Source organism: Oncorhynchus nerka, linkage group LG1 (assembly GCF_034236695.1).
Source record: "Oncorhynchus nerka isolate Pitt River linkage group LG1, Oner_Uvic_2.0, whole genome shotgun sequence".
Taxonomy (NCBI): Eukaryota; Metazoa; Chordata; class Actinopteri; order Salmoniformes; family Salmonidae; genus Oncorhynchus; species Oncorhynchus nerka.
In genome coordinates, this window is record NC_088396.1 from 2,421,003 (window position 1) to 2,448,345 (window position 27,343).

A 27,343-nucleotide genomic window follows, 5' to 3' on the forward strand; every position below is an offset into this window, starting at 1 on the left:
ACGTGCTACCTGTCCCAGACCTATTATTTGACCATGCTGGTCATTTGTGAACATTTGAACATCTTGGCCATGTTCTGTTATAATCTCCCCCCGGCACAGCCAGAACAGGACTGGCCACCCCTCATAGCCTGGTTCCTCTCAAGGTTTCTTCCTAGGTTTTGGCCTTTCTTGGGAGTTTTTCCTAGCCAATGTGCTTCAACACCTGCATTGCTTGCTGTTTTGGGTTTTAGGCTGGGTTTTTGTACAGCACTTTGAGATATCAGCTGATGTACGAAGGGCTATATAAATACATTTGATTTGATTTGTCAAATGTGCAACCAGAGGGAAAATAACCTCCTTTTCTCCACAAACAGAGATGCATACAAAGCTCTCCTCCACCCTCCATTTGGCAAATCTGACCATAATTATATCCTCCTGATTCCTGCATACAAGCAAAATCTAAAGTAGGAAGTACCAGTGACTCGCTCTATACGGAAGTGGTCAGATCAAATAAAATAAAATTGTATTAATCACATGCGCCGAAAACAACAGGTTACAGTGAAATGCTTACGTACGAGCCCCTAACCGACAGTGCAGTTAAAAAAAATATGAATAAGAATAAGAGATAAAAGTAAGTAATTAAAGAGGAGCAGTAAAAAAAAGAATATATACAGGGGGTGCAGGTACAGAGTCAATGTGCGGGTGCACCGGATTGTTGAAGTAGTATGTACATGTAAGTAGAGTTAATTAAAGTGACTATGCATAGATGACAACAGATAGTGGCAGTGATGTGGAGAGGGGAGGGCAATGTGAATAGTCTGGGTAGCCATTTGACTAGATGTTCAGGAGTCTTATGGCTTGGGGGTAGAAGCTGTTTAGAAGCCTTTTGGACTTAGACTTGGTGATCTGGCACCGCTTGCCATGTGGTAGCAGAGATAACAGTATATGACTAGGCTGGAGTCTTTGACAATTTTTAGGGCCTTCCTCTGACACCCTGGTATAGAGGTCCTGGATGGCAGGAAGCTTGGCCCCAGTGATATACTGGGCCATTCGTACTACCCTCTTTTCAGTCTCCTGAGAAGGAATATGTTTTGTCGTGCCCACTTCTCAACTGTCATGGTGTGCTTGGACCATGTTGACTTGTTGGTGATGTGAACACCAAGGAACTTGAAGCCTTCCAACTGCTCCACTGTAGCCCCGTCGATAAGAATGGGGGCATGCTTGGTCCTCTTTTTCCTGTAGTCCACAATCATCTCCTTTGTCTTGATCATGTTGAGGGAGAGGTTGTTGTCCTGGCACCACATGGCCAGGTCTATGACTTCTTCCATATAGGCTGTCTCGTCATTGTCGGTGATCAGGCCTACCACTGTTAAGTCATCAGCAAATTTAATGAAGGTGTTGGACTCGTGCCTGGCCATGCAGTCATGAGTGAACAGGGAGTATAGGAGGGGGCTGAGCACGCACCCTTGTGGGGCACCTGTGTTGAGGATTGGCTTGGCGGTTGTGTTGTTACCTACCCTTAGCACCTGGGGCGGCGCGTCAGGAAGTCCAGGATCCAGTTGCAGAGGGAGGTGTTTAGTCCCAGGGTCCATAGCTTATTGATGAGCTTTGAGGGCACTATGGTGTTGAACGCTGAGCTGTAGTCAATGAACAGCATTCTCACATGCTCTCAGGTGCTCTTTTTTTCCCGGTTGGAAAGGGCAGTGTGGAGTGCAATAGAGACTGCATCATCTGTGGATCTGTTGGGCCGGTGTGCAAACTGGAATTGGTCTAGGGTTTCTGGGATGATGGTGTTGATGTGAGCCATGACCAGCCATTCAAAGCACTTCATGGCTGCAGACGTGAGTGCTACGGGTTGGTAGTCATTTAGGACCGTTACCGTAGTGTTCTTGGGCACAGGCACTATGGTGGTCTGCTTGAAACATGTTGGTATTACAGACTCAGTCAGGGAGAGGTTGAAAATGTCAGTGAAGACACTTGCTAGTTTGTCAGCGCATGCTCGCAGTACACATCCTGCGGCTAGAATGTTGACCTGTTTAAAGTTCTTACTCACATCGGCTGCGGAGAGTGTGATCACACAGTCTTACGGCACATGCATGTTTCAGTGTTAGCATGTTTCAGTGTTTCAGCATGTTTCAGTGTTATTTGCCTCGAAACCAGCATGGAAGTAGTTTAGCTTGTCGGTAGGCTCGTGTCACTGGGCAGCTCCTGGCTGTGCTTCCTTTTGCAGTCTGTAATGGTTTGCAGGCTCTGCCACATCCGACGAGCGTCAGTGCAGGTGTAGTTCGACTCGATCTTAGTCCTGTATTGACGCTTTGCCTGTTTGATGGTTCATCGGAGGGCATAGCGGTATTTCTTATAAGCTTCCGGGTTAGAGTCCCGCTCCTTGAAAGCGGCAGCTCTAGCCTTTAGCTCAGTGCGGATGCTGCCTGTAATCCATGGTTTCTGGTTGGGGTATGTACGTACGGTCACTGTGGGGAAAATGTCATCGATGCAGCTATTGATGAAGCCAATGACAGATGTGGTGTACTCCTCAATGCCTCAATGCCATTGGAGGAATCCCGGAACATGTTCCAGTCTGTGCTAGCAAAACAGTCCTGTAGCTTAGCATCTTCATCATCTGACCACTTTTTTAATGATCAAGTGTCTGGTGCTTCCTGCTTTAATTTTTGCTTGTAAGCAGGAATCAGGAGGATAGAATTATGGTCAGATTTGTCAAATGGAGGGCGAGGGAGAGCTTTGTATGTATCTCTGTGTGTGGAGTATAGGTGGTCCAGAGTTCTTTTCCCTCTGTTTCCACATTTAACATGTTGATAGAAAATAGATAAAACTGATTTAAGTTTCCCTGCATTAAAGTCCCCCATTACTAGCAGCGCCGCCTCTGGGTGAGCATTTTCTTGTTTGCTAATGGCAGAATACAGCTCATTGGTGGTATGTAAACAGCTACAAGGAATATAGATGAAAACTCTCTCGGTAGGTTATGTGGTCTGCAGCATACCATGAGAAACTCAGGCGAGCAATAGCTCGAGCAATAGCTCGAGACTTCCTTAGATATCGTGCACCATCTGTTGTTTACAAAAATACAGACCACCGCCCCTTATCTTACCAGACGCCACTGTTCTATCCTGCCGGTACATCGTCTAACCAGCCAGCTGTATGTTGATATTGTCGTCGTTCAGTCATGACTCCGTGAAGCATAAGATATTACAGTTTTACATGTCCCATTGGTAGTTTAATCTTCCAAATAACTCTTCCATTTTATTGTCCAAAGGTTGCATGTTTGCGAGCAGAATTGAGGAGAGTGGGGGTTTATTCGATTGCTTCCTACTCCTCAGAAGGCAGCCCGCCCTCCAGCCTCTCTTTCTCCATCTCCTCTTCACGCAGCTCACTGGGGTCGGGCCTGTTCCTGAGGGAGTCGTATATCCTCCGCCTCGGGCTTGTCAGAGTCGTGAAAGAAGAAAAAGGATTCTGCTAGGATTAGGAAAAGGAAAAAGGATTTAGCAGCAACATTATGTACAAAAATAGTAAAAAAATAAGTTACAAACAAGCAAAAAAACACAACCGGTTGGGGGCACATAAAACGTAAAACAACACTTTAGATTCATGGATGCTACGCTACAGGACTGTTTTTTAGCACAGACTGGAATATGTTCCGGGATTCATCCAATGGCATTGTCTTGCTGTTTTTCATGGTTCGGGCTTGGCCCTTTAGTTCCATGGAAGGGACATTGTAATGCCACAGCATACAATGACATTCTAAACGATTCTGTGCTTCCAACTTTGTGGCAACAGCTTGGGGAAGGCCCTTTCCTGTTTCAGCCCCCGTGCACAAAGTGAGGTCCGTACAGAAATGGTTTGTCAAGATCGGTGTGGAAGAACTTGACTGGCTTCCACAGAGCCCTGATCTGAACACCGAGCCAGGCCTAATCACCCAACATCAGTGCCAGACCTCACTAATGCTCTGGTGGCTGAATGGAAGCAAGATTGCAGCAATGTTCCAACATGTAGTCGAAAGCCTTCCCAGAAGTGTTGAGGCTGTTATAGCAGCAAAGGGGGGACCAACTCCAAATTAATGCCGTTATTTTGGAATGAGATGTTTGACGAGCAGGGGTCCACATACTTTTGGTCATGTAGCATATATTCAAATTTGTATCCCCATGCCCACACAGTCTGACTGAGCATTTCAGTGGCTAAAGGAGGCCCAGGGAAATAAATTATAACAAGTTATGAAAATAAATAATAATAAGTGAACAAAGTGATGATTTAAACATTTAAATTAAAAAGACAGCATTAGGGGCTTTAAACAAAATATTTTTCTCAGAGCAATTGTATTAGTATAAAATAAAAAAACATTCCTGTTATTTGAGCATACAATATAGCTCAGTATTTTTATTATTTATTTTATACAGTCTTTTTTGCTCATCTCTATCAAGGGTGGCAATACATTTGGATCCCACTCAATGGGATCTCTATTATGTTGGATCTCACCCCAAGGGCACGACTCTCATGTTGACTACTATGGTAACAAACCAAGGTCCTTGGTTCATTGATGCCTTAGGACTGCAATCCTGAGACCAAGGTCCTGACTCACAGCAAGACATCCTCCAATTGATAAAAAATGCTATTTATGCCATGCTCTCTCCTTCCCTGTTCCCCAACACAGGTTTGGATACCAGCCCCCCAGCCAGTACTCATGAACTCACAATTCCAAATGATGTGAGTAAAGGACAACAGTAGGATAAACAACTAATGAACCGGTATCAGGGTCAACTCATTTAAACTCTTCCCCACAAGATAACTTTTACTGTGAAGACAAATATTAGTTAACACAGACATACACAGACTTAAAAATGCTGCCTTGTAACACCATCAACTTTCAATGACATGAAAAATACCTCATGAAAAATTAAACATTTCTCAAATTACTTTAAATTAATTTCTTGTGGTTACTGGGTTTCAATGGAACTGACCCTGCAATGAGCCAATGATGTCGCACTGCTTTCACGATTTAGCTTTTTAAAGCTCAAATCAATGAAAGCCAGCCCAAGGCTTCTGTTCCAGGTTTCCCAGTTAAGAACCGCTGCCATTTCTTCCCAGCTAATAGGCTGCATAATCGGGCGCCAGGGAACCAAAATCAACGAGATCCGCCAGATGTCTGGGGCGCAGATCAAAATCGCTAATGCCATGGAGGGCTCGTCGGATCGCCAGATCACTATCACAGGAACCCCCGCCAACATCAGCCTTGCCCAGTACCTCATCAACGCAAGGTAACCTCTTACCCACCGCCAACATCAGAGCGCCTACACTAATAATGCTAATGCAAGTAGTTAGCATGAGGCCGAATCAGTGACCTCCAGTACATTTCCGTGGGAAATGGTTGTCTGTGGAGGAGTCCCTTTGTGCAAAGAAGCCTTCTGTCAAATGCCTCCACGGCTATTTCTGGCATCAATATGAGTCATAACGTGTGATGGCAGTTAGGTGGCAACAGACCTAACCCAATGACATGTTTTATTGAGATTAGTCAGTAATTGATTACATTTTGAAAATGTTGTGTCATTATTGACGAGAATTATATAAATATTGTGATTGATCTTTCAATGGCAGGCTGCTTTAGGTTAAGTGTCACTGCTCTGGCTTATGACTGAGCCCAGTAGAAAACACATCCACCTCAACACAGGTAACAAGTAACACATAACCTAGTGGTTAGGGCATTGGGCCAGTAACCGAAAGGTTGCTCCATCGAATCCCTGAGCTGACAAAGTAAAAATATGTAGTTCTGCCCCTGAGCAAGCCAGTTAACCCACTGTTTCCCGGGCGCTGTGGATGTTGATTATGGCAGCCCCCTGCACCTCTCTGATTCAGAGGAATTTGGGTTAAATGCAGAAGACACATTTCAGTTGAAGGCATTCAGCTGTACAACTGACTAGGTTTCCTTTTCTGTATCAAGCTCTTTATTTATAGATAAATCAAGTAGGCTATTACAGAGGATTCAGCCGGAGTGCATCCCAAATGACAGTCTACTTCCTATATATTTAGGGAATAGGATGCCATTTGGGACCGAGACTTTGTCCTAGCACAAAGTCCATTAACCTTTTAAATAGAAGGGAATCTGACCCTGGTGGTTGTTGGTAGCATCTACTCCTGTATTTGCCAGAGGCAGTATAGCCAGGAGCTGAGCAGTGTATTATACAATATTGGAGATCAAATTTGTATTTTAAAGTTCCCTTATGCTCTCACCTCTCTCCTTCTTCTCACTGTCCTCTAAAACCACTATTTCATTATCACAAAACAAAATTAAAAGCTTTTTCACATAAAGTTTCAGAAATGTTCATATAATTTATCTTCAAAGTTGGGTCATGGTCATGAGAGCACGGAGAACAAAGGCCAGGTAGTCTGTCCCTGTTTTAGTCAGTTTTCTTCCCTTAGCACCTAATGAACACAACCCTGAAATGAGACAGTGTCAGGGGTACAGTCCCAATCCATATGCTTCAATCCTTACTGATACACACAATTTACAACATGGGGGCTTTGTTTTATGTGACTTCTTTCTTTTAGGGTTTGGTTTGCAGAGAAGCGGTTGGAAAGAGATTAATGGCTATGCTTTCCCACAATTCCACTGACAGGTTCAGGGACGTGGCTGCCATGTGGAATGACCCGTCATCCATGACAACATCCTGAGGCCCAAATCTGGTTCCACTATCAAGAAGCTAACAGCAGCAACTGTCTCCCCAATAACCCCATGTATACTCCCAGAGGACTTAATGGCTACCTGATTCCTTTAGCACTTGACACTTAATTATGCTTTAGCAGCTTTGAATAGGCTAAAGAGGCTATTTGTAAAGCAAAGTGAAAAATTTTGACTTGAATTCTGTTCATGTAATGTAAAGAGTTACGTATAGTGTTTCAGCATGCCGAATGCTTAGGATAATTGTTACATTATTTTTCTGTAGTTAATTGTCAGGCAAGTAAAAATGGATAAAAAGTGGAAAACAAAAAAATATTGCTATTCAGATTGCTACTGAGCAATGCTATTGGCCATGAGTCTCGAGTGATGTGATGCGTTTGAAGAAATATTGTTGCGTCAAATTTGGAATGAAAAGGAAGTGCTTTTTATGTAAATAGTAAGGAGGTTTCGGAGGTTCTCCTTTTTGCAGGGAGACTTAAATTATTAAGTCAACAACTTCCATTGTGATAAAGGACTACGTTTGAACTCACACTATTTGTAGTTCAAGAGACTTAGGTGCAGGTTTTTCAATTAGGGAAAATCCAGAATTAGATTGGATTGGTTTTTATCAAAGTGCATCATAAAATCCATATGCATGACCAATATACAATAGTAAATGTAACATGGAGACCTAAAAGCCAGAATGCTGCAGAGTTTCGCTGTTGTGTGAAAGTGTCCAATCTCTTTTGTCTATATTTTTCCTTCACCCTTCCCTTCTCCCCCTCTTCCTTAACTATTCTAGGCTGACGTCTGAGGTCACTGGAATGTGAACACTAATTTCTACCCATCATTCTTCACTGCATCACACGACCCATGTGCCAATGGCATTGCACGTTTATTTTTGTTCTCTGTATTTATCTGTCCTGCGCCTTTAAGTGATCCTAACTCATTTATTATATATAAAGTAAACATGCTACTCACACTGTTAACATGATTCTCCTCACCTGCCCTCAACCGACTATTCAAAGGACACTTTATTTTTTGGCATTATCATGTGCTTTACTGTAAATTCAGTTTATTTAATAATTATAAAACACAGCTATCGTGTCTATGCTCATGATATATGCAGGGTTCGAGAGAGACTAACCATCCCAGAATTGTCCCGAAGTGCAATTTCAAACTCCCCAAAATGAAAATAAACTGTCCCAACTTAAAATACGTGTTTGTTTTTAATGTTTTGATTTGCTAACATGGGTCTAGGACCAAGGTAATTTACAATGCTTTAATAGTAGGCTAATAAGTGTACTATTGAAATAGGCTAGGACAGTCAACTGAGCCAGGAATTCACATCAGAGTATTTGCCTCTAAAAATGCATACATTGGAATAATATCTGAATATATTTTGCATAAATAATTACATGGCAAAGTTTTTGGTGATATATGTGCACAGTAAATCTTGCTGGGGCTAACTACAATTTTTATTTAGATGCATGTCAGCAAACCCACTACACAACACTAAACAATACATTACTTGCACTATAGGGTGACAAACTGTGCTCCTAAACTGTCAGGGCCTACATAAAGCTGTCTCAACAGCAGAGCTTTCTTTTCAGCACCATGGAGTGAATCCTTACCACTGCTACACCTGGTTATCAGCGGAGCCTTGTCTGGCAGCAAAACAGTTCATTCAGCCTCATTTACTCCTTAAAAAAACATATCTGATATGGCTGACTTGCTTAAACAAATGTGGTTTCTACTGACAATTGAGATGTACAAACTATGGCATAACGGAATGACGAGCGGATAAGAGGCAATCCGTAATTTCGATTAAGACATCAATTAACCGAGCTAGGATGGACGAAGTCAATATAACTCTTTGTTCAGCATTTTTTAAATGTATAGTGACAGAATTCAGAACATGGGCTGTTATTTCAGTGATCTCCCTGTACACCAATTCAGAACCGTAGGATAAATAAAGGGGGCATATAAGCAGCCAAGTAAAGCTCCTACAATAATTAATGCCATTTTCATAAAACAGGCTATATGCTACAGGTTCACCACCAAGTCAGAACAGTAGGCTAAGTTATGAGCGGGAATTAGGCTAAGGCACAAGCTTACTACACAACATACACTTAGTATTACTTTCTTAGCTACAGATACATATCTCGTGGGCATATTACATCATTTTTGCAGCAGCATACAATACACCTTTGGACTCACCTTGTTGTGCTGTGCTAACTTGAACAGGAAGGTGAGCGGCGGTCCTTCTCGTGGACAAATTATGTCATCAAACGTTGTCATCAAAGTCTGGCATTCTCTAGATTTATGATGCTTTCAAGACAACAAGGTTGAATCGTGACGTCAGTGATCTTCAGGTTGAAGCTCTAGAAAGAGACCTTGGAATTCCGATCTAGAAGACCAGTTGGAGCTAGTTTTTTCCCCAAGTTTCCATTTGTCTTGAACTCACTGAAGACTGAAATGTCCCAGTTCCAAGTTTCCAGCTGTTTGACAGCATGGCCAATGTATTCAACGTTTTCTGGCCCATGGTGTGTTGCGAGTGAATATTTAACCTTTTAAGCTTGGAAAAGAGACCCTTAAACCCAGACATGGACCACACAACCTCTCTACTGAATAGCAGGCTAGTGATTGCTTTGCAATTCTTGCAGTTGGTCACTGATTCCTTCCAGACCACTCATTGTTGAATTTGCGATTTCCAACTTGTTGTGTAATGTCCAATGGCTGATGAGTATGTTTCATCTATAATTTCTCTTCATATGACAAGAATTGAAAAGCATTTGCCAGTAGATTGTCGACTTGATTAATGAAGATGACCGCTTTCTAGCTTGCGGGATAAGATTTTATTAAAGCATGATGTTGACATGATCAGTCCAATCAAAGCTACTGTAGATATGTCATTTTATCTGTGGCCAATGTCCTGGCCTTCTTTGTTGGGCAATTCTAATGTAAGTCTATGGCAGCACCCAAGGGGCTTGCACTCACCGTAGATTTTGCGGTGACGTAGTGTGTCAGGATCACGACGCAACTAGAGAACATTACCAAACCCTACGCTCAATATTTTGTGCTATGTCAAGTTTGTATGCGGCTTTAACCTTTTGTGACTAGGGGGCAGTATTTTCATTTTTGGAAAAATAACATTCCTGTAGTAAACGGGATATTTTGTCAGGCCAAGATGCTAGAATATGCATATAATTGACAGCTTAGGATAGACAACACTCTAAAGTTTCCAAAACTGTAAAAATATTGTCTGTGAGTATAACAGAACTGATATTGCAGGCGAAAGCCTGAGAAAAATCCAATCCGGAAGTGACTCATTTTTTGAAAGCTCTGCGTTCCAATGCGTCCCTATTGAGCAGTGAATGGGCTATCAACCAGATTACTTTTTCTCCGTATTCCCCAAGGTGTCTACAGCATTGTGACAGTTTTACGCATTTATGTTGAAGAATACCCGTAAGCGGCCAAATTGCGAAAGTGGTCACCTGATGGCTCTCCGAGTGATTCTCGCGTAAAATACAGAGGTAGCCATTATTAATCGGTCCTACTGAAAAACCAATTGTCCCGGTGGATATATTATCGAATAGATATTTGAAAAACACCTTGAGGATTGATTATAAACAACTATTTCGCCTACGAAAATAATATTTTTGGAAAAAAGGAACATTGGCTATCTAACTGGGAGTCTCGTGAGTGAAAACATCCGAAGCTCATCAAAGGTAAACGATTTCATTTGATTGCTTTTCTGATTTCCGTGACCAAGTTACCTGCTGCTAGCTGGACAAAATGTTATGCTAAGCTATCGATAAACTTACACAAATTCTTGTCTAGCTTTGGGTGTAAAGCATATTTTGAAAATCTGAGATGACAGGGTGATTAACAAAAGGCTAAGATGTGTCTCAATATATTTCACTTGTGATTTTCATGAATAGGAATATTTTCTAGGAATATTTATGTCCGTTGCGTTATGCTAATTAGTGTCAGTCGATGATTACGCTCCCGGACCCGGGATGGGGAGTCATTAATAACTAAATTATTATTATTTTTAATTATATTGTTTGCAAACTGATATGCAACACGTACTGTATTAATGTCAAAATAAAATGAAAAACAGGCAACCCCCCTCCAAAAAACAAATACACGAAAAATATAAAAATACATGGGTTGCCACTGCATGTAACTAACAGTATTATCACCTAGAGCATGATCAAGCAAGTTAATGTTTGACAGTTTACTCAACAACAACAACTGATTTAGAACTACAGACTTACCACAAGTCACAGGAGCACTGCCTCCGCTATTCAAATCAAATCAAAGTTTATTTGTCAAGTGCGCTTGAATACAACAGGTATAGATAGACCTTCCAGTGAAATGCTTACATACAGGCTCTAACCAAGAGTGCAAAAAAAGGTCTGTGTGTGTGTGTGTGTGTGTGTGTGTGTGTGTGTAGGTAAGTAAAGAAATAAAACAACAGTAAAAATACATTTGAAAATAAGAGTAGCAAGGCTATATACGGACACCTGTTAGTCAGGCTTATTGAGGTAGTATGTACATGTCAGTATAGTTAAAGTGACTATGCATATATGATGAACAGAGAGTTGCAGTAGCATAAAAGGAGGGGTTGGCGGGAGGTGGGACACAATGCAAATAGCCTAGTTAGCCAATGTGCGGAACACTGGTTGGTCGGGCCCATTGAGGTAGTATGCACATGGATGTATGGTTAAAGTGACTATGCATATAAGATAAACAGAGAGTAGCAGCAGCGTAAAAGAGGGGTTGGGGGAGGCACACAATGCAAATAGTCCGGGTAACCATTGGTTACCTGTTCAGAAGTCTTATGGCTTGGGGGTAAAAGCTGTTGAGAAGACTTTTTGTCCTAGACTCGGCACTTCGGTCCCGCTTGCCATGTGGTAGTAGAGAGAACAGTCTGACTGGGGTGGCTGGGGTCTTTGACAATTTTTAGGGCCTTCCTCTGACACCGCCTGGTGTGAAGTTCCTGGATGGCAGGCAGCTTTGCCCCAGTGATGTATTGGGCCGTACGCACTACCCTCTGAAGTGCCTTGCGGTCAGAGGCCGAGCAATTTCCGTACCAGGCAGTGATGCAACCGGTCAGGATGCTCTTGATGTTTCAGCTGTAGATCCTTTTGAGGATCTCAGGACCCATGCCAAATCTTTTTAGTTTCCTGAGGGGGAATAGGATTTGTCGTGCCCTCTTCACGACTGTCTGGTGTGTTTGGACCATTCTAGTTTGTTGTTGATGTGGACACCAAGGAATTTGAAGCTCTCAACCTGCTCCACGACAGCCCCGTCGATGAGAATGAGGACGCAAATCAATCCCAGACCAACAGCAAAGGACCTTGTGAAGATGCTGGAGGAAACGGGAACAAAAGTATCGATATCCACAGTAAAACGAGTCCTATATCGACATAACCTGAAAGGCCGCTCAGCAAGGAAGGAGCCACTGCTCCAAAACCGCCATAAAAAAGCCAGTCTACGTTTTGCAGCTGCACATGGGGACAAAGATTGTACTTTTTGAAGAAATGTCCTCTGGTCTGATGAAAAAAATAGAACTGTTTGGCAACATTGACCATTGTTATGTTTGGAGGAAAAAGGGGGAGGCTTGCAAGCCGAAGAACACCATCCCAACCGTGAAGCCCGGGGTGGCAGCATCATGTTGTGGGGGAGATTCCGGCAGCGCCAGAGTGAAGGATGACTCCGGCAGCTCAGGACAGGCGGGAGACTCTGGCAGCTCAGGACAGGCGGGAGCACCTGTTGGGAAAAGACGGAGAGACAGCCTGGTGCTGGAGGGCTGGTGCGTGGAGGTGGCACCGGATAGACCGGACCGTGAAGGTGCACAGGAGCTCTTGAGCACCGAGCCTGCCCAACCTTACCTGGTTGAATGCTCCCCGTAGCCAGGCCAGTGCGGCGAGGCGGAATAGCCCGCACTGGGCAGTGCTGGCGAACCGGGGACACCATGCGTAAGGCACTGGAGACCAGATGCGCTGAGCCGGCTTCATGGCACCTGGCTCGATGCCCACTCTAGCCCGGGCCGATACGAGGCGCTGCAATGTACCGCACCGGGCTATGCACACGCACCGGTGACACCGTGCGCCTCCCGGCATAACACGGTGCCTGCCCGGTCCCTCTCACTCTCCGGTAAGCACGGGGAGTTGGCTCAGGTCTCCTACCTGACTTAGCCACACTCCCTGTGTGTCTATCCCCAATAAATGTTTGGGGCTGCCTCTCGGGCTTCCTTGCCAGCCGTGTTCCCTCGAAGCCCTGGCTCCCATTACCTGCTGCCTCCACTCTCCTGGCTGCCTCCACCTGTTCCCATGGGAGGCGATCCCTTCCAGCCAGGATCTCCTCCCATGTGTAGCAACCCTTGCCGTCCAAAACGTCCTTCCATGTCCAGGAGTCCTGAGATCGCTGCTGCCCGATACCACGGTCCTTTTTTGGTGGGTGGTTCTGTAATGCTTGTCGTCTGGGGAAGGAGAGGAGGACCCAGGTGCAGCGTGGTAAGTGTTCATATTATTTAATGACATATGCAACACTAGACAAAATAACAAACCCGACAAACAAACAGTCCTGAAAGGTGAAACAAAAACACTAAACAGGAAACAACCACCCACAAAACACAATGGAAAACAGACTACCTAAATATGGTTCTCAATCAGGGAGAACGATTGACAGCTGCCTCTGATTGAGAACCATACCAGGTCAAACACAGAAAAAGAAAATCATAGACAAACTAACATAGACAACCCACCCAACTCACGCCTTGACCATACTAAAACAAAAGACAAAACAAAGGAACTAAGGTCAGAACGTGACATATATTTATGGTTGATAATTTGCTTCTTGCAGATCAATATTAGATACATTTATCGAGATCAGTTTAAACTTTAACATAAATTCAATTACGTTTTTTCATTTGGAACGGTGGTTGTTATTATGTGTGTGTTTTTTAATAATAAAATATAATGTTTTTATCATAATGCTTAACATCCAATCATAAACATATTTTTGCTGAGGGTCTTTCTTCAAATATTTATTGTTAGAAAAAATGTAAGTTGCATGTTATATGTGTTATAAGTTATTCTAAGCTCTCCATAACCTGTGTTACAGTGACATAACACAATTCCAAATGGACTCCTAGCCTACATCCAAAGGCTTACTTGCACCTAAGAACTCCAGTAGCTCTGAGAGGATTGGGTCGCTGTAGCATTATCGTAATAGCTTCATCTTGCCTTCTGACTGGCTGGATGGAAATGTTGTCATATTGCTTTCACTTATCCAATCGTCCCGTAGTCAGAAGTAGTGGCTATGGAGAAGAGACTGAGGAGGTGTTACCCCTCTGAGGGCCTAATCTCTATCCCAGATATTTTGACAGAGCCTGCATCTGAGGCTGGTTACCCCATGAACCATCAGGGGCGCCAGTCCAGCATTGGGGACATGGGCAACTAATGCCATAAGACACGTACTTTGGACCAGTGATGCACATTGCTGTAGAAGGGAAACATAAGTCATGCCAATGCCATTTAACATGCTGTTATTTTATTGAGTGGTCATCCAAGAATAGTTAATTATACCAACAAATAAAACACCATCCAACTTGGACCTGAGTTAGTAATGCTTAGTCTGAAGCTATTTTTTACTTTAAAAAGCCAAGAAGAAAAATACATTACAATGATATATTTTACTTTATAAGGACTGAATGCTAAGGCTACTAAACTTGCTAGGACAAAGAGAATCAACTTCAATTAGCACTGACGTGTGAAGCGAGAGGTGTCGAAGTCTTTGAGACCAACAAATGGCAGGCTACCCCACCCAGATCCGGAGGCCTGGGTTTTATTACCTAAAATGTGTCAATCCAGATATGTTGGTCATTACTGAGACGTGGTTAAGGAAGAGTGTTTTGAATACTGATGTTAACCTTTCTGGTTATAACATTTTTCGGAAAGAGAGAACGGAGTGGCAATCTTTTACCAAGGATCACCTTCAGTGCTCGGTTGTCTCCACCAAGTCTGTCCCCAAACAATTCGCTGGTTTTAAATATTAAACTTTCAAATAGCTATTGACTGCTGCTGGGTGCTATCGTCCTCACTGGCCTGTACCTTAACTGCCCTAAGCTATCTCCTGGCCCTGTTGTAACTTTAATGTGTTTGAGTTAATGTTTAAGTTTATTATTTGAGCTGTATCTGTAAAGATATTTCTTTAGATTTATTTGCATATGTAATTATATTGGGTTGTGTTGAATTACGTTTTTTGACTGCAAGTCCCAGAATGCCTTGTGAGAGGAATGAGTGATAACACGCCAATTATGTGCAGGTGTTAGGGTGATTGTAGCTGACTTTCCGACAGCATCTTACCTGCATTGCTCTGTACCAAAACCACGTCCCGAGTCATTCATTTGAAGTTAGTTAATCTAAAATTTGGTGCCGAAACCCGGGCTATGAGCTGCGACGAAGAAGTGGCTGAAATGGCTGAGGAGGAACGTCGGCATGAAGCAGAAAGAATGAGACGAAAGCGGGGTAGCATTCGAGGCGCAACAACACGGATTTTGAATCAGATTGACGTGGAAATATCCCAGTCAAATCCGGATACCGATCACTTGAGTACATTGTTGGAATTGTTATCAGCTAAGGAGGACAGTTTGTTTGAACTCGATCGTGGAATTGAACAGTTAACGCCATTGGACGGATTGGAGGCAGAGATTGCATGCACGGAGGATTATAAAGAACGCATTATCATGCTGAAGAGTCGTGCACAAAGAGTGATAACGACGAAACAGGACGTCAATCCACTACCAGCCCGGGTGAGTGACGCTAACTCAAACATATCACAGAGACAATCAGTAAGGCTACCGAAGTTGATTATTGAGAAATTCTATGGAGATGTCAGTATGTGGCAGGAGTTTTGGAGTCAGTATGAGACTGCTATTCACAACAATGATTGACTGTGTAAAAAAGAGAAGTTTATCTATCTGACAACATATCTCACTGGACCAGCTGCAAAGGCAGTAGCAGGACTGATGTTAACAGACAGTAACTATGATCATGCAATCACTCTACTCAAGAGCAGATTTGGAAGGAAAGACCTTGTGATTAGTGCTCATATGTCAAAGCTGCTGAATCTCACACCTGTGAAGAAATCCTCTGATCTAAATGCATTGAGGCAGCTATATGATGAATGTGAAATTCAGATTAGGAGCCTGGAATCACTGGGTGTAGTATCAGAATCCTATGGAAGCCTACTATTCCCAATCTTACTGCAGATGATTCCAGAGGACATAGCTCTTGACTATAGTCATCAGAGGGGAGTAGATGATGAATGGAAAGTGTCTGAGATTATCAGTTTCCTACAGAAAGAGGTTCAGAGCAGGGACAGAGCGCTACAAATGACAAGATCATACAACCAACAGAAAGAGAGCAAACCATGGAATAAGTCATGCTCCTCCAATGAAATGAAACCAAAAAGACCCAACGTGCCCTCTGCTGCAGCACTGCATACAGCCAGCCAGAAGGAACAACAAATGTGTCTATTTTGTGACAGTGCAGACCACAAATCAGAAAACTGCCCTGACTACAATATTGCTACACGCAAAGAGAAACTAAAGAACATGGGAAGATGCTTTGTATGTTTAGGACAGAGACACATAGCAAAATTTTGTAAAGTCAAAGATGTGTCATGTGGAAGCAGACATCACATTGCGGTGTGTACCAGTAAGAGGAGTGAGGTGCAACCCCCTACTGTTTCTGTAGATGCTGTTATTTCCTCAGTTATTCCCCATTCAGTGAAGATGAAACCAGATGGACAGAACACTGTGTTGCTACAAACGGCAAAGGCATGGGTAGAAGGCCCATCGGGCAGGAAGATAGCTCGTTGCTTACTAGATGGAGGCAGTCAGAGAAGCTTCATATATGAAAACCTTGTGAAGGGCTTGAAGCTACCAGTAATCAGACAAGAGGCACTCACTCTTCACACCTTTGGCTCCTCTGCCCCAGCAACGTCCCAACGCAACACAGTGAAAGTCATCTTGGAGAATGTCTGGGACAAACAGCAGAGAATAGAGATAGAGGCAATTGAAACCCCACAAGTGTGCACAGCTGTGATGAAGGTTCCCGGTGAACGGATTCAGCATGAGCTCAGTAAAAGGGGACTGCAGCTCGCAGACTTTCCAGGAGATGACAAGGATCCTGAACTCTCTGTCCTGATAGGAGCAGACTACTACTGGCAGATAGTATCAGGCAGAGTGGAGCGACTGACGGAGACACTAGTTGCTTTAGAGAGCACCTTTGGATGGTCGGTGCAGGGACCTGTGTCCATGTCAAGTGTCGCCGAGGCAACCTGCATGTTCATCCCACTTGATGAAGACACATTAGTCTCCAAGCAACTGCATGCATTCTGGGAGCTTGAGTCGCTGGGTATGCTAAGCGAGAAGACACAGAACTCAGAGGAAAACGAGGCTCTTCAAAGGTTCGAGGAAACAACCACCTTCAAAGATGGGCGATACCATGTGGAGTTGCCATGGAAACGAGAAATGCCAGAACTCCAAGACAACTATAGAATCGCCAAGAAACGGTTTGAAGGTCTGAAGAAAAGACTGAAGAAGGATGTGACGTTGTACAGCAGATACAATGAAGTAGTAGAAGACTACTTACAACAAGATATGGCAGAGGACGTGCCCAAGGACAACGCATCAAGTGCAGACAACGTAAAATACTACTTACCTCACCATGCAGTACTCAGAGAAGATAAGGTGACAACAAAACTGAGAGTGGTGTTTGATGCCTCGTCCCATGAAGATGGCTGTCCATCTCTCAATGACTGTCTACTCACAGGACCGAACCTGAATCCAGATCTGCTCAGCGTTCTGGTAAAGTTCAGACTACATGAGATCGCATTCATGGCAGACATCAAGAAAGCTTTCCTGCAGATATCCCTAGCAGAGAGAGACAGAGACGCCGTGAGATTTCTATGGCTCACTGGCCCACCAAGGGGAGAAAATGAAGAGGAGCTGCGTGTGCTGAGGATGAAAAGAGTGGTATTTGGAGCTTCCTCAAGTCCATTTTTGCTGGCAGCTACAATCAGGAAGCACCTGAAACAATATGAAACAGAACAACCAGAAGTTGTAGAGATACTGAGAGAGTCACTCTACGTAGATGACTTCATTGCAAGTTCACGCAATGTTGAAGAGGCTTACCTTGTGACAACAACTGCAAAGTGAATGCTGTCGATTGCAGGCATGGACCTCTGCAAATGGATGACCAATTCTCCTGAATTGAAAACAAAATGGGAGGAGAGTACGACAACAGACCACCCGTTGACGTTACAAACACAAGGATTAGTGCTGAAGGTTTTAGGTTTAGTATGGAGGCCGGAAACGGATGACTTTGTGTTTGACCTCAGGCCACTACTGAGCATTCTAAGGCAAAAGGAAAACACAAAGAGAAGTGTTCTGCAGTCGTCTGCACGTATCTTCGACCCTCTTGGTTTCTTAACTCCCTTCACCATCAGGATCAAGTGCATGTTCCAGGAAATGTGGGAGAGGGGACTCAGCTGGGACGAAGAATTACCATCTGATCTGACACGAGAATGGCACCAGTGGTGTTCAGAACTACCCCAGTTACACCAGCTCACCATACCAAGGTGGTACAGAACAGACATGCGGCCACAGAATAACCACACCCTGAAACTACACGTGTTCTGTGATGCAAGTGAAAGGGCTTACAGTGCAGTAGCTTACTTGCAAGGTGAGTCACAAGACAGGGAAACAACAAGTCTAGTCGCATCCAAGTCCAGGGTAGCCCCACTTAAGAAAATGACGCTGCCACGCCTGGAGCTCATGGGAGCTGTGATTGGAGCGAGACTAGCAAACAACTTGATGACCACACTGAAAATGGAAGAAAAACAGATCAAAATGTGGACAGACTCGATGATCGTGCTGCATTGGATTTGCAGCTCAGCTCAGAAATGGAAGCAGTTTGTTGTGAACAGAGTGACGGAGATCCAGTCCTTGACCAATCCAGAGTCATGGTCACATATTGAAGGGAAAGCTAATCCAGCTGACCTCCCTACCAGAGGACAAACTGTTCAAAACTTGACACCGAGTGAGCTATGGTGGAATGGACCCAGAATTCTGACATCACCCAATCAGTCCGAAGAGACTGATGATAACAAGGTTCCGGAAGAGGTGAATATAGAACTCAAGTCCAGTTGCCAGGTTACTGTACAACTCGCAGCAAACAGCATAGACAGCACTGAACCTGTGTTGGAGCTTGAAAGGTACAGCAAACTGAAAAGAGTGTTCAGAGTCACCGCCTGGATAAAGAGATTCATTGCCAATGCTCGTACAACCATAAAGATGCAAGGTGAACTGACTGCTGACGAACTGTTCGATGCAGAAAGGTACTGGATTAAGGTAACACAACAACAGAGTTTCGGACAGGAGATCAAACTAATAAAGGCAGGAAAAAGCCTAAACAATGACTGTAAGATCGGAGAACTGAAACCTTTCCTGGACGAACACGAACTACTCAGTGTAGGAGGAAGGCTGCAACAGTCCATCTTCACATTCAGAGAGCAGCATCCATGGGTTCTACCCAATAAGTCCAGATACTCAGAAATGCTGATACAGTACCACCATGAGAAGGTGATGCATTCTGGAGCAAGTGACACTCAGCACCCAACGTTACACAAGCGGGAAATGACACGCAGATGGAAGTACAGGCAGAGACTTGTGACCAGTTTCTGGAACAGTTGGCGAAGAGACTACTTGCTGGATCTAAAGTCAGCACACCGCTGTGACACACCACAGCCCACCCCACTGAAGGCGGGTGACGTTGTACTCATTGGAGAAGATAACACACCCAGACAAACCTGGAAACTAGGAAAGATTGAGGAACTGTTTCCAGGCCGAGATGGCTTAGTTAGATCATGTTCAGTTCGTACTGCTTCAGGGACTTTGTTGAGGAGACCTATTCAGTTGATATACTGCCTAGAGATCTAGATGAACACAAATGTTCATCGGGGGGGAGGATGTTGTAACTTTAATGTGTTTGAGTTAATGTTTAAGTTTATTCTTTGAGCTGTATCTGTAAAGATATTTCTTTAGATCTATTTGCATATGTAATTGTATTGGGTTGTGTTGAATTACGTTTTTTGACTGCAAGTCCCAGAATGCCTTGTGAGAGGAATGAGTGATAACACGCCAATTATGTGCAGGTGTTAGGGTGATTGTAGCTGACTTTCCAACAGCATCTTACCTGCATTGCTCTGTACCAAAACCATTGTTGTTAAATGTAACGTAAACAATTATTCTTACTAAAAGAAGCTTTCGTATCAAACCCGACGTCCCGAGTCATTAATTTGAAGTTAGTTAATCTAAAAGGCCCCTTACGCCAAGTCTGAATTTTTCCTGCTAGGGGACCTGAACTGGGAGATTCTTAAACCACCCGACCAAGTCCTAAGCAATGGGACTCATAATCTTTCTCAGATTATTACCAATCCCACAAGGTATGACTCCAAACACCCAGAAAAGGATACTCTTCTTGATGTTATCCTCACAAATAATCCTGATAGGTATCAGTCTCACATTCCAGTGTTCGAACGCTTCATTGGATTTCTCATAATGCGACTCCGTGCAGCCAATGGCAATGTCTTCTACAGGTGTAATGCTGGGAGCAGCTTCTGAATTTGACAGCTCTAATGCAGTTCCAACTCCGACACTGCCAAAACAACCGCTATGCGGAAGTTAGCTAAATCGGACCTGATTGAATCGAGCCCTCATCTCATTGACTAAACTTTTGGATGTCTGGAGACCTTCAGTATTGGGTTTTGCATCTAGCTTTCAATGCTTGAATTTGATTGCCTCTGAGTAGAAATGAAATGGAGGGCCTAATGTGTCGGTTTCACGCTGTATAATGATAGGAGACAAGCGCAGGAATACGTAATAGGGTTTTTTATTTTCTCCATCCAAACAAAAGACTGAGGTGTAAACCTCTAAATAATACACAGGACGACACGTAGCATGGCCGATACAACAAGACCAACGGACATGGTACAATAACCGACAAGGACAATGGGGAACAGAGGGCACATATATACACATACTAATCAGGGGGAATGGGAACCAGGTGTGCGTAATGAGACAAGACAGTCCGGGGTTGGTGGTAATGAATCCAGTTCAGTGACACCTAGAAAGCTTGTGACACAGACCTCTGGAGCTGGTGAATGGAATGAGCAGCAGTACTGGGGGTGGGGGGGTGTTGTCCGATGTTGGCTCTCAGTTGTCCTGGAGTTGCACTTAGAACACAAGAGTGCATTGTGGCTGCTAATAAGAGATACACCCCGATCACCCAGCTACTGATATAATTTGCGGCCTCCAACTCCATTCCTTGGTCAGAGAGGGCAGTAAGAGTACTGGTAATTGTGATTAATTTGGGACAAAAGGCAGGATCTCGCCCATCAAAAAAGATGGATCTGCTATGACACCATACCGTTGTGCTTGAATAAGTAAGTCCGCTATAGAAGCGGAATTCACCCTTGGCAATTGACACATGTAATTTGTCTATTAAGGACTTTGGAGCACTGGGAATTAATTAAGACACAGGTGTACAGAGAAGTGAATGAGCAACCTTGGTAAATAAACCGTTGCAGTCTGCCTGTTCTATTGTTAATGACCGCTGTGTTCTCTTCCATGCCTGATACTACCCATCCAAACACACATTTTCGGACATTAATCAGCTAATTGTATCAGAGGACCACCGCCTGTGGTGCTTAGCACAGCTTTAGATGAATGTGTTTTGCAGTTAATGTTGCTGTTGGTGGTCTACATGGCAATTATGGGCCAAACTACTTAATGTAAATCAATTAAGACCATTAAGTGCACTTACTCCAAAGCTCATCATTGGTATCGTGGGCTTAAGGTAGCAGCATCTTATTGAGGGAGACTGGGATGCGTACTTACTACACCTTTGCCATCCACATGCTGTAGGTATTTGCTCTCAGTCAATGTTTTTTTGTGGAAAATATATATATTTTTTTAAATATATATATATCTCAATTACCTTAGCTGCTTTTTAAAAACATGCCATTGAAAAAGAAACCCACAGCAGAAAAACAAGTTACGGTACATCAAAATGAAGATAAAACTGATACCACACATCCAGGCTGATCTGATGTTTTCTATATTCCCCAGCTCCTCTGTCTGGTGACGTGAATTGAATTGACAAAGATTGAAGGATGTGATCATAAGGTGATGTGGAAAGCCTGCTGGAGCTCATTAAAAGCAGTGTTAGGATTTGTATGCCTCACACCAGTAGCTATATCCTCAAAACTCTTGACCTAGGATTTTCTGAGAAGCAAATGTCATCTTCTCTGAAGAGAGGCCTGAAATTTTCATTTTACACTTCAACTATGACAGACAAAATGAGAAAAAAAATCCAGAAAATCACATCAATCATCACTACAATGTGATTTTCTGGATTTTTTTTTCTCATTTTGTCTGTCATAGTTGAAGTGTACCTATGATGAAAATTACAGGCATCTCTCATCTTTTTAAGTGGGAGAACTTGCACAACTGGTGGCTGACAAAATACTTTTTTGCCCCACTGTGTGTGTGTATATATATATATATATATCTCTATGATAGTTCCCTGAGCTCTGATGGAATCAATGAAGTATGGTTTGGTAATGACTGTATACTACGCTGTGAGGAAGTGTCACGGTCGTCCTCCTCATCTGAAGAGGAGAGGCGAGAAGGATCGGAGGACCAAAATGCGGCGTGGTAGGTGTTCATTAATTTTAATAAAGAAAACACTGAACACTGAAACACTATACAAAAACAATAAACGTAATAACAACCGTGACGCTAATGCGAACTGTGCTGAAACAAGCAATCAACATACACAATCACCCACAAACAAACAGTGCAACCCAGGCTACCTAAGTATGATTCTCAATCAGAGACAACTAATGACACCTGCCTCTGATTGAGAAGCATACTAGGCCGAAACATAGAAATCCCCAAATCATAGAAAAACAAACATAGACTGCCCACCCCAACTCACGCCCTGACCATACTAAATAATGACTAAACAAAGGAAATAAAGGTCAGAACGTGACAGGAAGCAGTACAGCTCTATTTTCGAATGTAGGAAACAATGTTGTCCAATCAGACCTCTTCAACTCTGTATGCAAGCAAATGTACCTGGATTGCAACTGCAAACTGCTCCTCCCATAGAGCCATGATGCTTCTCTTTATGACTATATAATTCAGTGTTACACTGTCAGCAGGTATTCATTAGCCTGGGTACCACTCAGTTTGTGCCATCATGCCACTCCTTGTCATGCAGAACATGGCAAGGAGTTGAAATTAAAGCACAATCAGATCTGGGAACAGGCTACATATTGATCATTTGGTAAACAGAATGATACTAATTCTGGGCTTTACTAAATTGGAACATTCTTCATGTTTCAGAGGTAACCGAGTGCCTCCGTTAAAAATGACAGAAAACAACTTGAAATGCCTATTATACTATCATACGTCCTAGTTTCTCTCAGCAATACAATATGTGTGGTACTGGTTTCATCTGCTTCATACAAATATAAGATAAAACTATTAGAATCCAAGCCAGTTGGGCTGGAGGATGTTAGTTAGAAAACAAGTTCCAATACCAGGTCATAGACTTCTATGCGAGAGCCAGCTCAGACACCGCTTAATGTAATGCTATTACAACCATGTCACGCCCTGACCTTAGTATTCTTTGTTTTCTTTATTGTTTTGGTTAGGTCAGGGTGTGACATGGGTGATGTATGTGTTTTTGTACTGTCTAGGGGTTTTGTAGGTTTATGGGCTTGTTTACCATATAGGTGTTTATGTATGTCTATGGTTGCCTAGATTGGTTCTCAATTAGAGGCAGCTGTTTATCGTTGTCTCTGATTGGGAACCATATTTAGGCAGCCATCTTCTTTGGGTATTTCTATGTCTAGTTACCTGTACTAGTATTATATAGCGTCACGTTCGGGTTGTTGTTTTTGTATAGTTTGTTAAGTGTTCTTCGTCTTCATTAAATCATGTATTCATATCACGCTGCGCCTTGGTCTCCTCCATTCAACGAACGTGACAGAATAACCCACCATAAAAGGACCAAGCAGCGTGATAAGGAGGAACAGCGCTTTGTGGAATCATGGACTAGGGAGGAAATACTGGACGGAAAAACATTCTGGACCTGGGAGGAGGTAATGGCAGGGGACAAGACCCTGCCATGGAAGCAGGAGGAGAGCGCACAGGAGGAACGGCGACGATATATGGGTACACGGCTAGCACGGAAGCCCGAGAGGCAGCCCAATAATTTTTTGGATTTGGCACACGAGGAGATTTGCTAAGTCAGGTAGGAGACCTGAGCCAAGTCCTCGTGCTTACCGTGGGGAGCGTGTAACTGGTCAGGCACTGTGTTATGTAGAGATGCGCACGGTGTCTCCAGTGCGCATTTCTAGTCCGGTACGCTATATTCCAGCTCCTCGCATTGGCCGGGCTAGAATGAGCATCCAGCCAGGAAGGAGGGTGCCGGCTCAGTGCTCCTGGTCTCCAGTATACCTCCATGGACCAGGATATCCTGCGCCGGCTCTGCGTACTGTGCCAGCGCCCTGCATTTGCAGGGCAAGTATAACCATCCAGCCAGGACTGGTTGTGTCAGCTCTACACTCCAGACCTCCAGTACGCCTCCACAGCCCAGTAGGTCCTGTTCCTCCTCCCCGCACTTGCCCTGAGGTGCGTGTCTCCAGCCCGGTACCACCAGTGCCGGCACCACGCACCAGGCCTACAGTGCGCCTCCAGGGTCCAGTACTCCCTGTTCCTGCTCCCCACACTCACCCTGAGGTGCGTGTCCCCAGCCCGGTACCACCAGTGCCGGCACCATGCACCAGGCCTACAGTGCGCCTCACCAGTCCAGAGCGTCCGGCGACGGTACGCAGTCCAGAGCGTCCGGCGACGGTACGCAGTCCAGAGCGTCCGGCGACGATACGCAGTCCAGAGCGTCCGGCGACGGTACGCAGTCCAGAGCGTCCGGCGACGGTACGCAGTCCAGAGCGTCCGGCGACGGTACGCAGTCCAGAGCGTCCGACTGTCACGCCCTGACCTTTGTAATCTTTGTTTCCTTTATTGTTTTGGTTAGGTCAGGGTGTGACATGGGTGATGTATGTGTTTTTGTACTGTCTAGGGGTTTTGTAGGTTTATGGGTTTGTTTACCATCTAGGTGTTTATGTATGTCTATGGTTGCCTAGATTGTTGTCTGTCTATGGTTGCCTTCTCAATTAGAGGCAGCTGTTTATCGTTGTCTCTGATTGGGAACCATATTTAGGCAGCCATCTTTGGGTATTTCGTAGGTTATTGTCTGTCTAGTTACCTGTCTGCACTAGTATTATAGCTTCACGGTCGGTTTGTTTAGTGTTCTTGGTCTTCATTAAAATCATGTATTCATATCACGCTGCGCCTTGGTCTCCTCCATTCAACGAACCAACTATAAATCTATCAAGCTTTCTCAGATGAGAAGACACATTTTATTTAGTTCCTCACATAAAAAGTGTTGTGTTACATTAAAAGGCATAATACTCTCCACCACAATCCTCAGAGGATGTGTAAACATCTGCTAGTACATTTTGAGGGATATTTTGGTCATATTGTTTGGGGTTGATGTTAAAAACAATTCACCCATAGAAAGAATATAAAAATGTTCTCTGACCTACAGTATAGCGTTAATTACAGTTATATACTCCAATTAAATTTTAAACACGGCTGCTGCCTGATATGTGAATGCATTGAGGTACTTTGATAACTGTGCCCTTGTAAATTAATGTTTGTAGCATAAATGTATAAGGTATCAGTTAAAATGCACTGTATACAAAATTGTATATTGCACACAAAAAAATACACATTTCCAATGAACAATTCATGTCTATTTCACAATCTGTGATACTGGGTTGAAAATAACACTTATGTTTACATAAATAACTTGCAGGTGATTATGAAATTAACATGTCATACACAGGTTGTAAATGATTTTTTAGGTGACATGGTGAGTAAATATATTGGAACAATAGATCACTGAGAGTACGAGTTGTTATACTGTAATAGATTATTCCAATCTATTGAATCACCATAACGCGAACATCTACCTACTCAAAGGATGCGTGTTTGAATCTCATCATGGACCAGGTGGTGAGGGTAGGTAACAACATCTCCACCCCACTGATCCTCAACACTAGGGCCCCACAAGGGTGCGTTCTGAGCCCTCTCCTGTACTCCCTGTTCACCCACGACTGCGTGGCCATGCACACCTCCAACTCAATCATCAAGTTTGCGGACGACACGACAGTGACGGCCTACAGGGAGGAGGTGAGGGCCCTCGGAGTGTGGTGTCAGGAAAATAACCCCACACTCAACAAAACTAAGGAGATGATTGTGGACTTCAGGAAACAGAGGGAGCACCACCCTATCCACATCGATGGGACAGTAGTGGAGAGGGTAGTAAGTTTTAAGTTCCTCGGCGTACACATCACAGACAAACTGAATTGGTCCACGCACACAGACAGCATCGTGAAGAAGGCGCAGCAGCGCCTCTTCAACCTCAGGAGGCTGAAGAAATTTGGCTTGTCACCAAAAGCACTCACAAACTTCTACAGATGCACAATCGAGAGCATCCTGTCGGGCTGTATCACCGCCTGGTACGGCAACTGCTCCGCCCACAACCGTAAGGCTCTCCAAAGGGTAGTGAGGTCTGCACAACGCATCATCGGGGGCAAACTACCTGCCCTCCAGGACACCTACACCACCCGATGTCACAGGAAGGCCATAAAGATCATCAAGGACAACAACCACGAGCCACTGCCTGTTCACCCCACTATCATCCAGAAGGCGAGGTCAGTACAGGTGCATTAAAGCAGGGACCGAGAGACTGAAAAAAAGCTTCTATCTCAAGGCCATCAGACTGTTAAACAGCCACCACTAACATTGAGTGGCTGCTGCCAACACACTGACTCAACTCCAGCCACTTTAATAATGGGAATTGATGGAAATTGATGTAAAATATATCACCAGCCACTTTAAACAATGCTACTTAATATAATGTTTACATACCCTACATTATTCATCTCATATGTATATGTATATACTGTACTCTATATCATCTACTGCATCTTTATGTAATACATGTATAACTAGCCACTTTAAACTATGCCACTTTGTTTACATACCCTACATTACTCATCTCATACAGTGGGGCAAAAAATTATTTAGTCAGCCACCAATTGTGCAAGTTCTCCCACTTAAAAAGATGAGAGAGGCCTGTAATTATCATCATAGGTACACTTCAACTATGACAGACAAAATGAGAAAAAAAATCCAGAAAATCCAGTTTGGAGTGTGACTGTTTGAGGTTGTGGACAGGTGTCTTTTATACTGATAACAAGTTCAAACAGGTGCCATTAATACAGGTAACGAGTGGAGGACAGAGGAGCCTCTTAAATAAGAAGTTACAGGTCTGTGAGAGCCAGAAATCTTGCTTGTTTGTAGGTGACCAAATACTTATTTTCCACCATAATTTGCAAATAAATTCATTAAAAATCAATGTGATTTTCTGGATTTTTTTCTCTCATTTTGTCTGTCATAGCTGAAGTGTACCTATGATG

The 27,343-nt window shown here is 43.6% G+C and overlaps 1 protein-coding gene across 5 annotated transcripts in view; it reads left to right on the top strand.

Annotated features, from left to right (window-relative positions):
* Positions 1–7,853, top strand: part of LOC115130807 (poly(rC)-binding protein 3) — a 154,762-nt gene extending 146,909 nt beyond the window's left edge. For 4 of the 5 annotated variants that reach the window (XM_029662393.2, XM_029662308.2, XM_029662685.2 and 1 more), the window contains 3 exons: positions 4,643–4,695; positions 5,077–5,246; positions 6,603–7,853. In XM_029662393.2, coding sequence (XP_029518253.1) covers positions 4,643–4,695; positions 5,077–5,246; positions 6,603–6,657 — 278 coding nt within the window. In that variant the 3' untranslated portion in view covers positions 6,658–7,853. Of the gene's footprint in view, positions 1–4,642; positions 4,696–5,076; positions 5,247–6,602 lie in introns of those variants that run through there. The other variant, XM_029662559.2, reaches the window with a different exon arrangement.
* Positions 7,854–27,343: the final 19,490 nt, after the last annotated feature.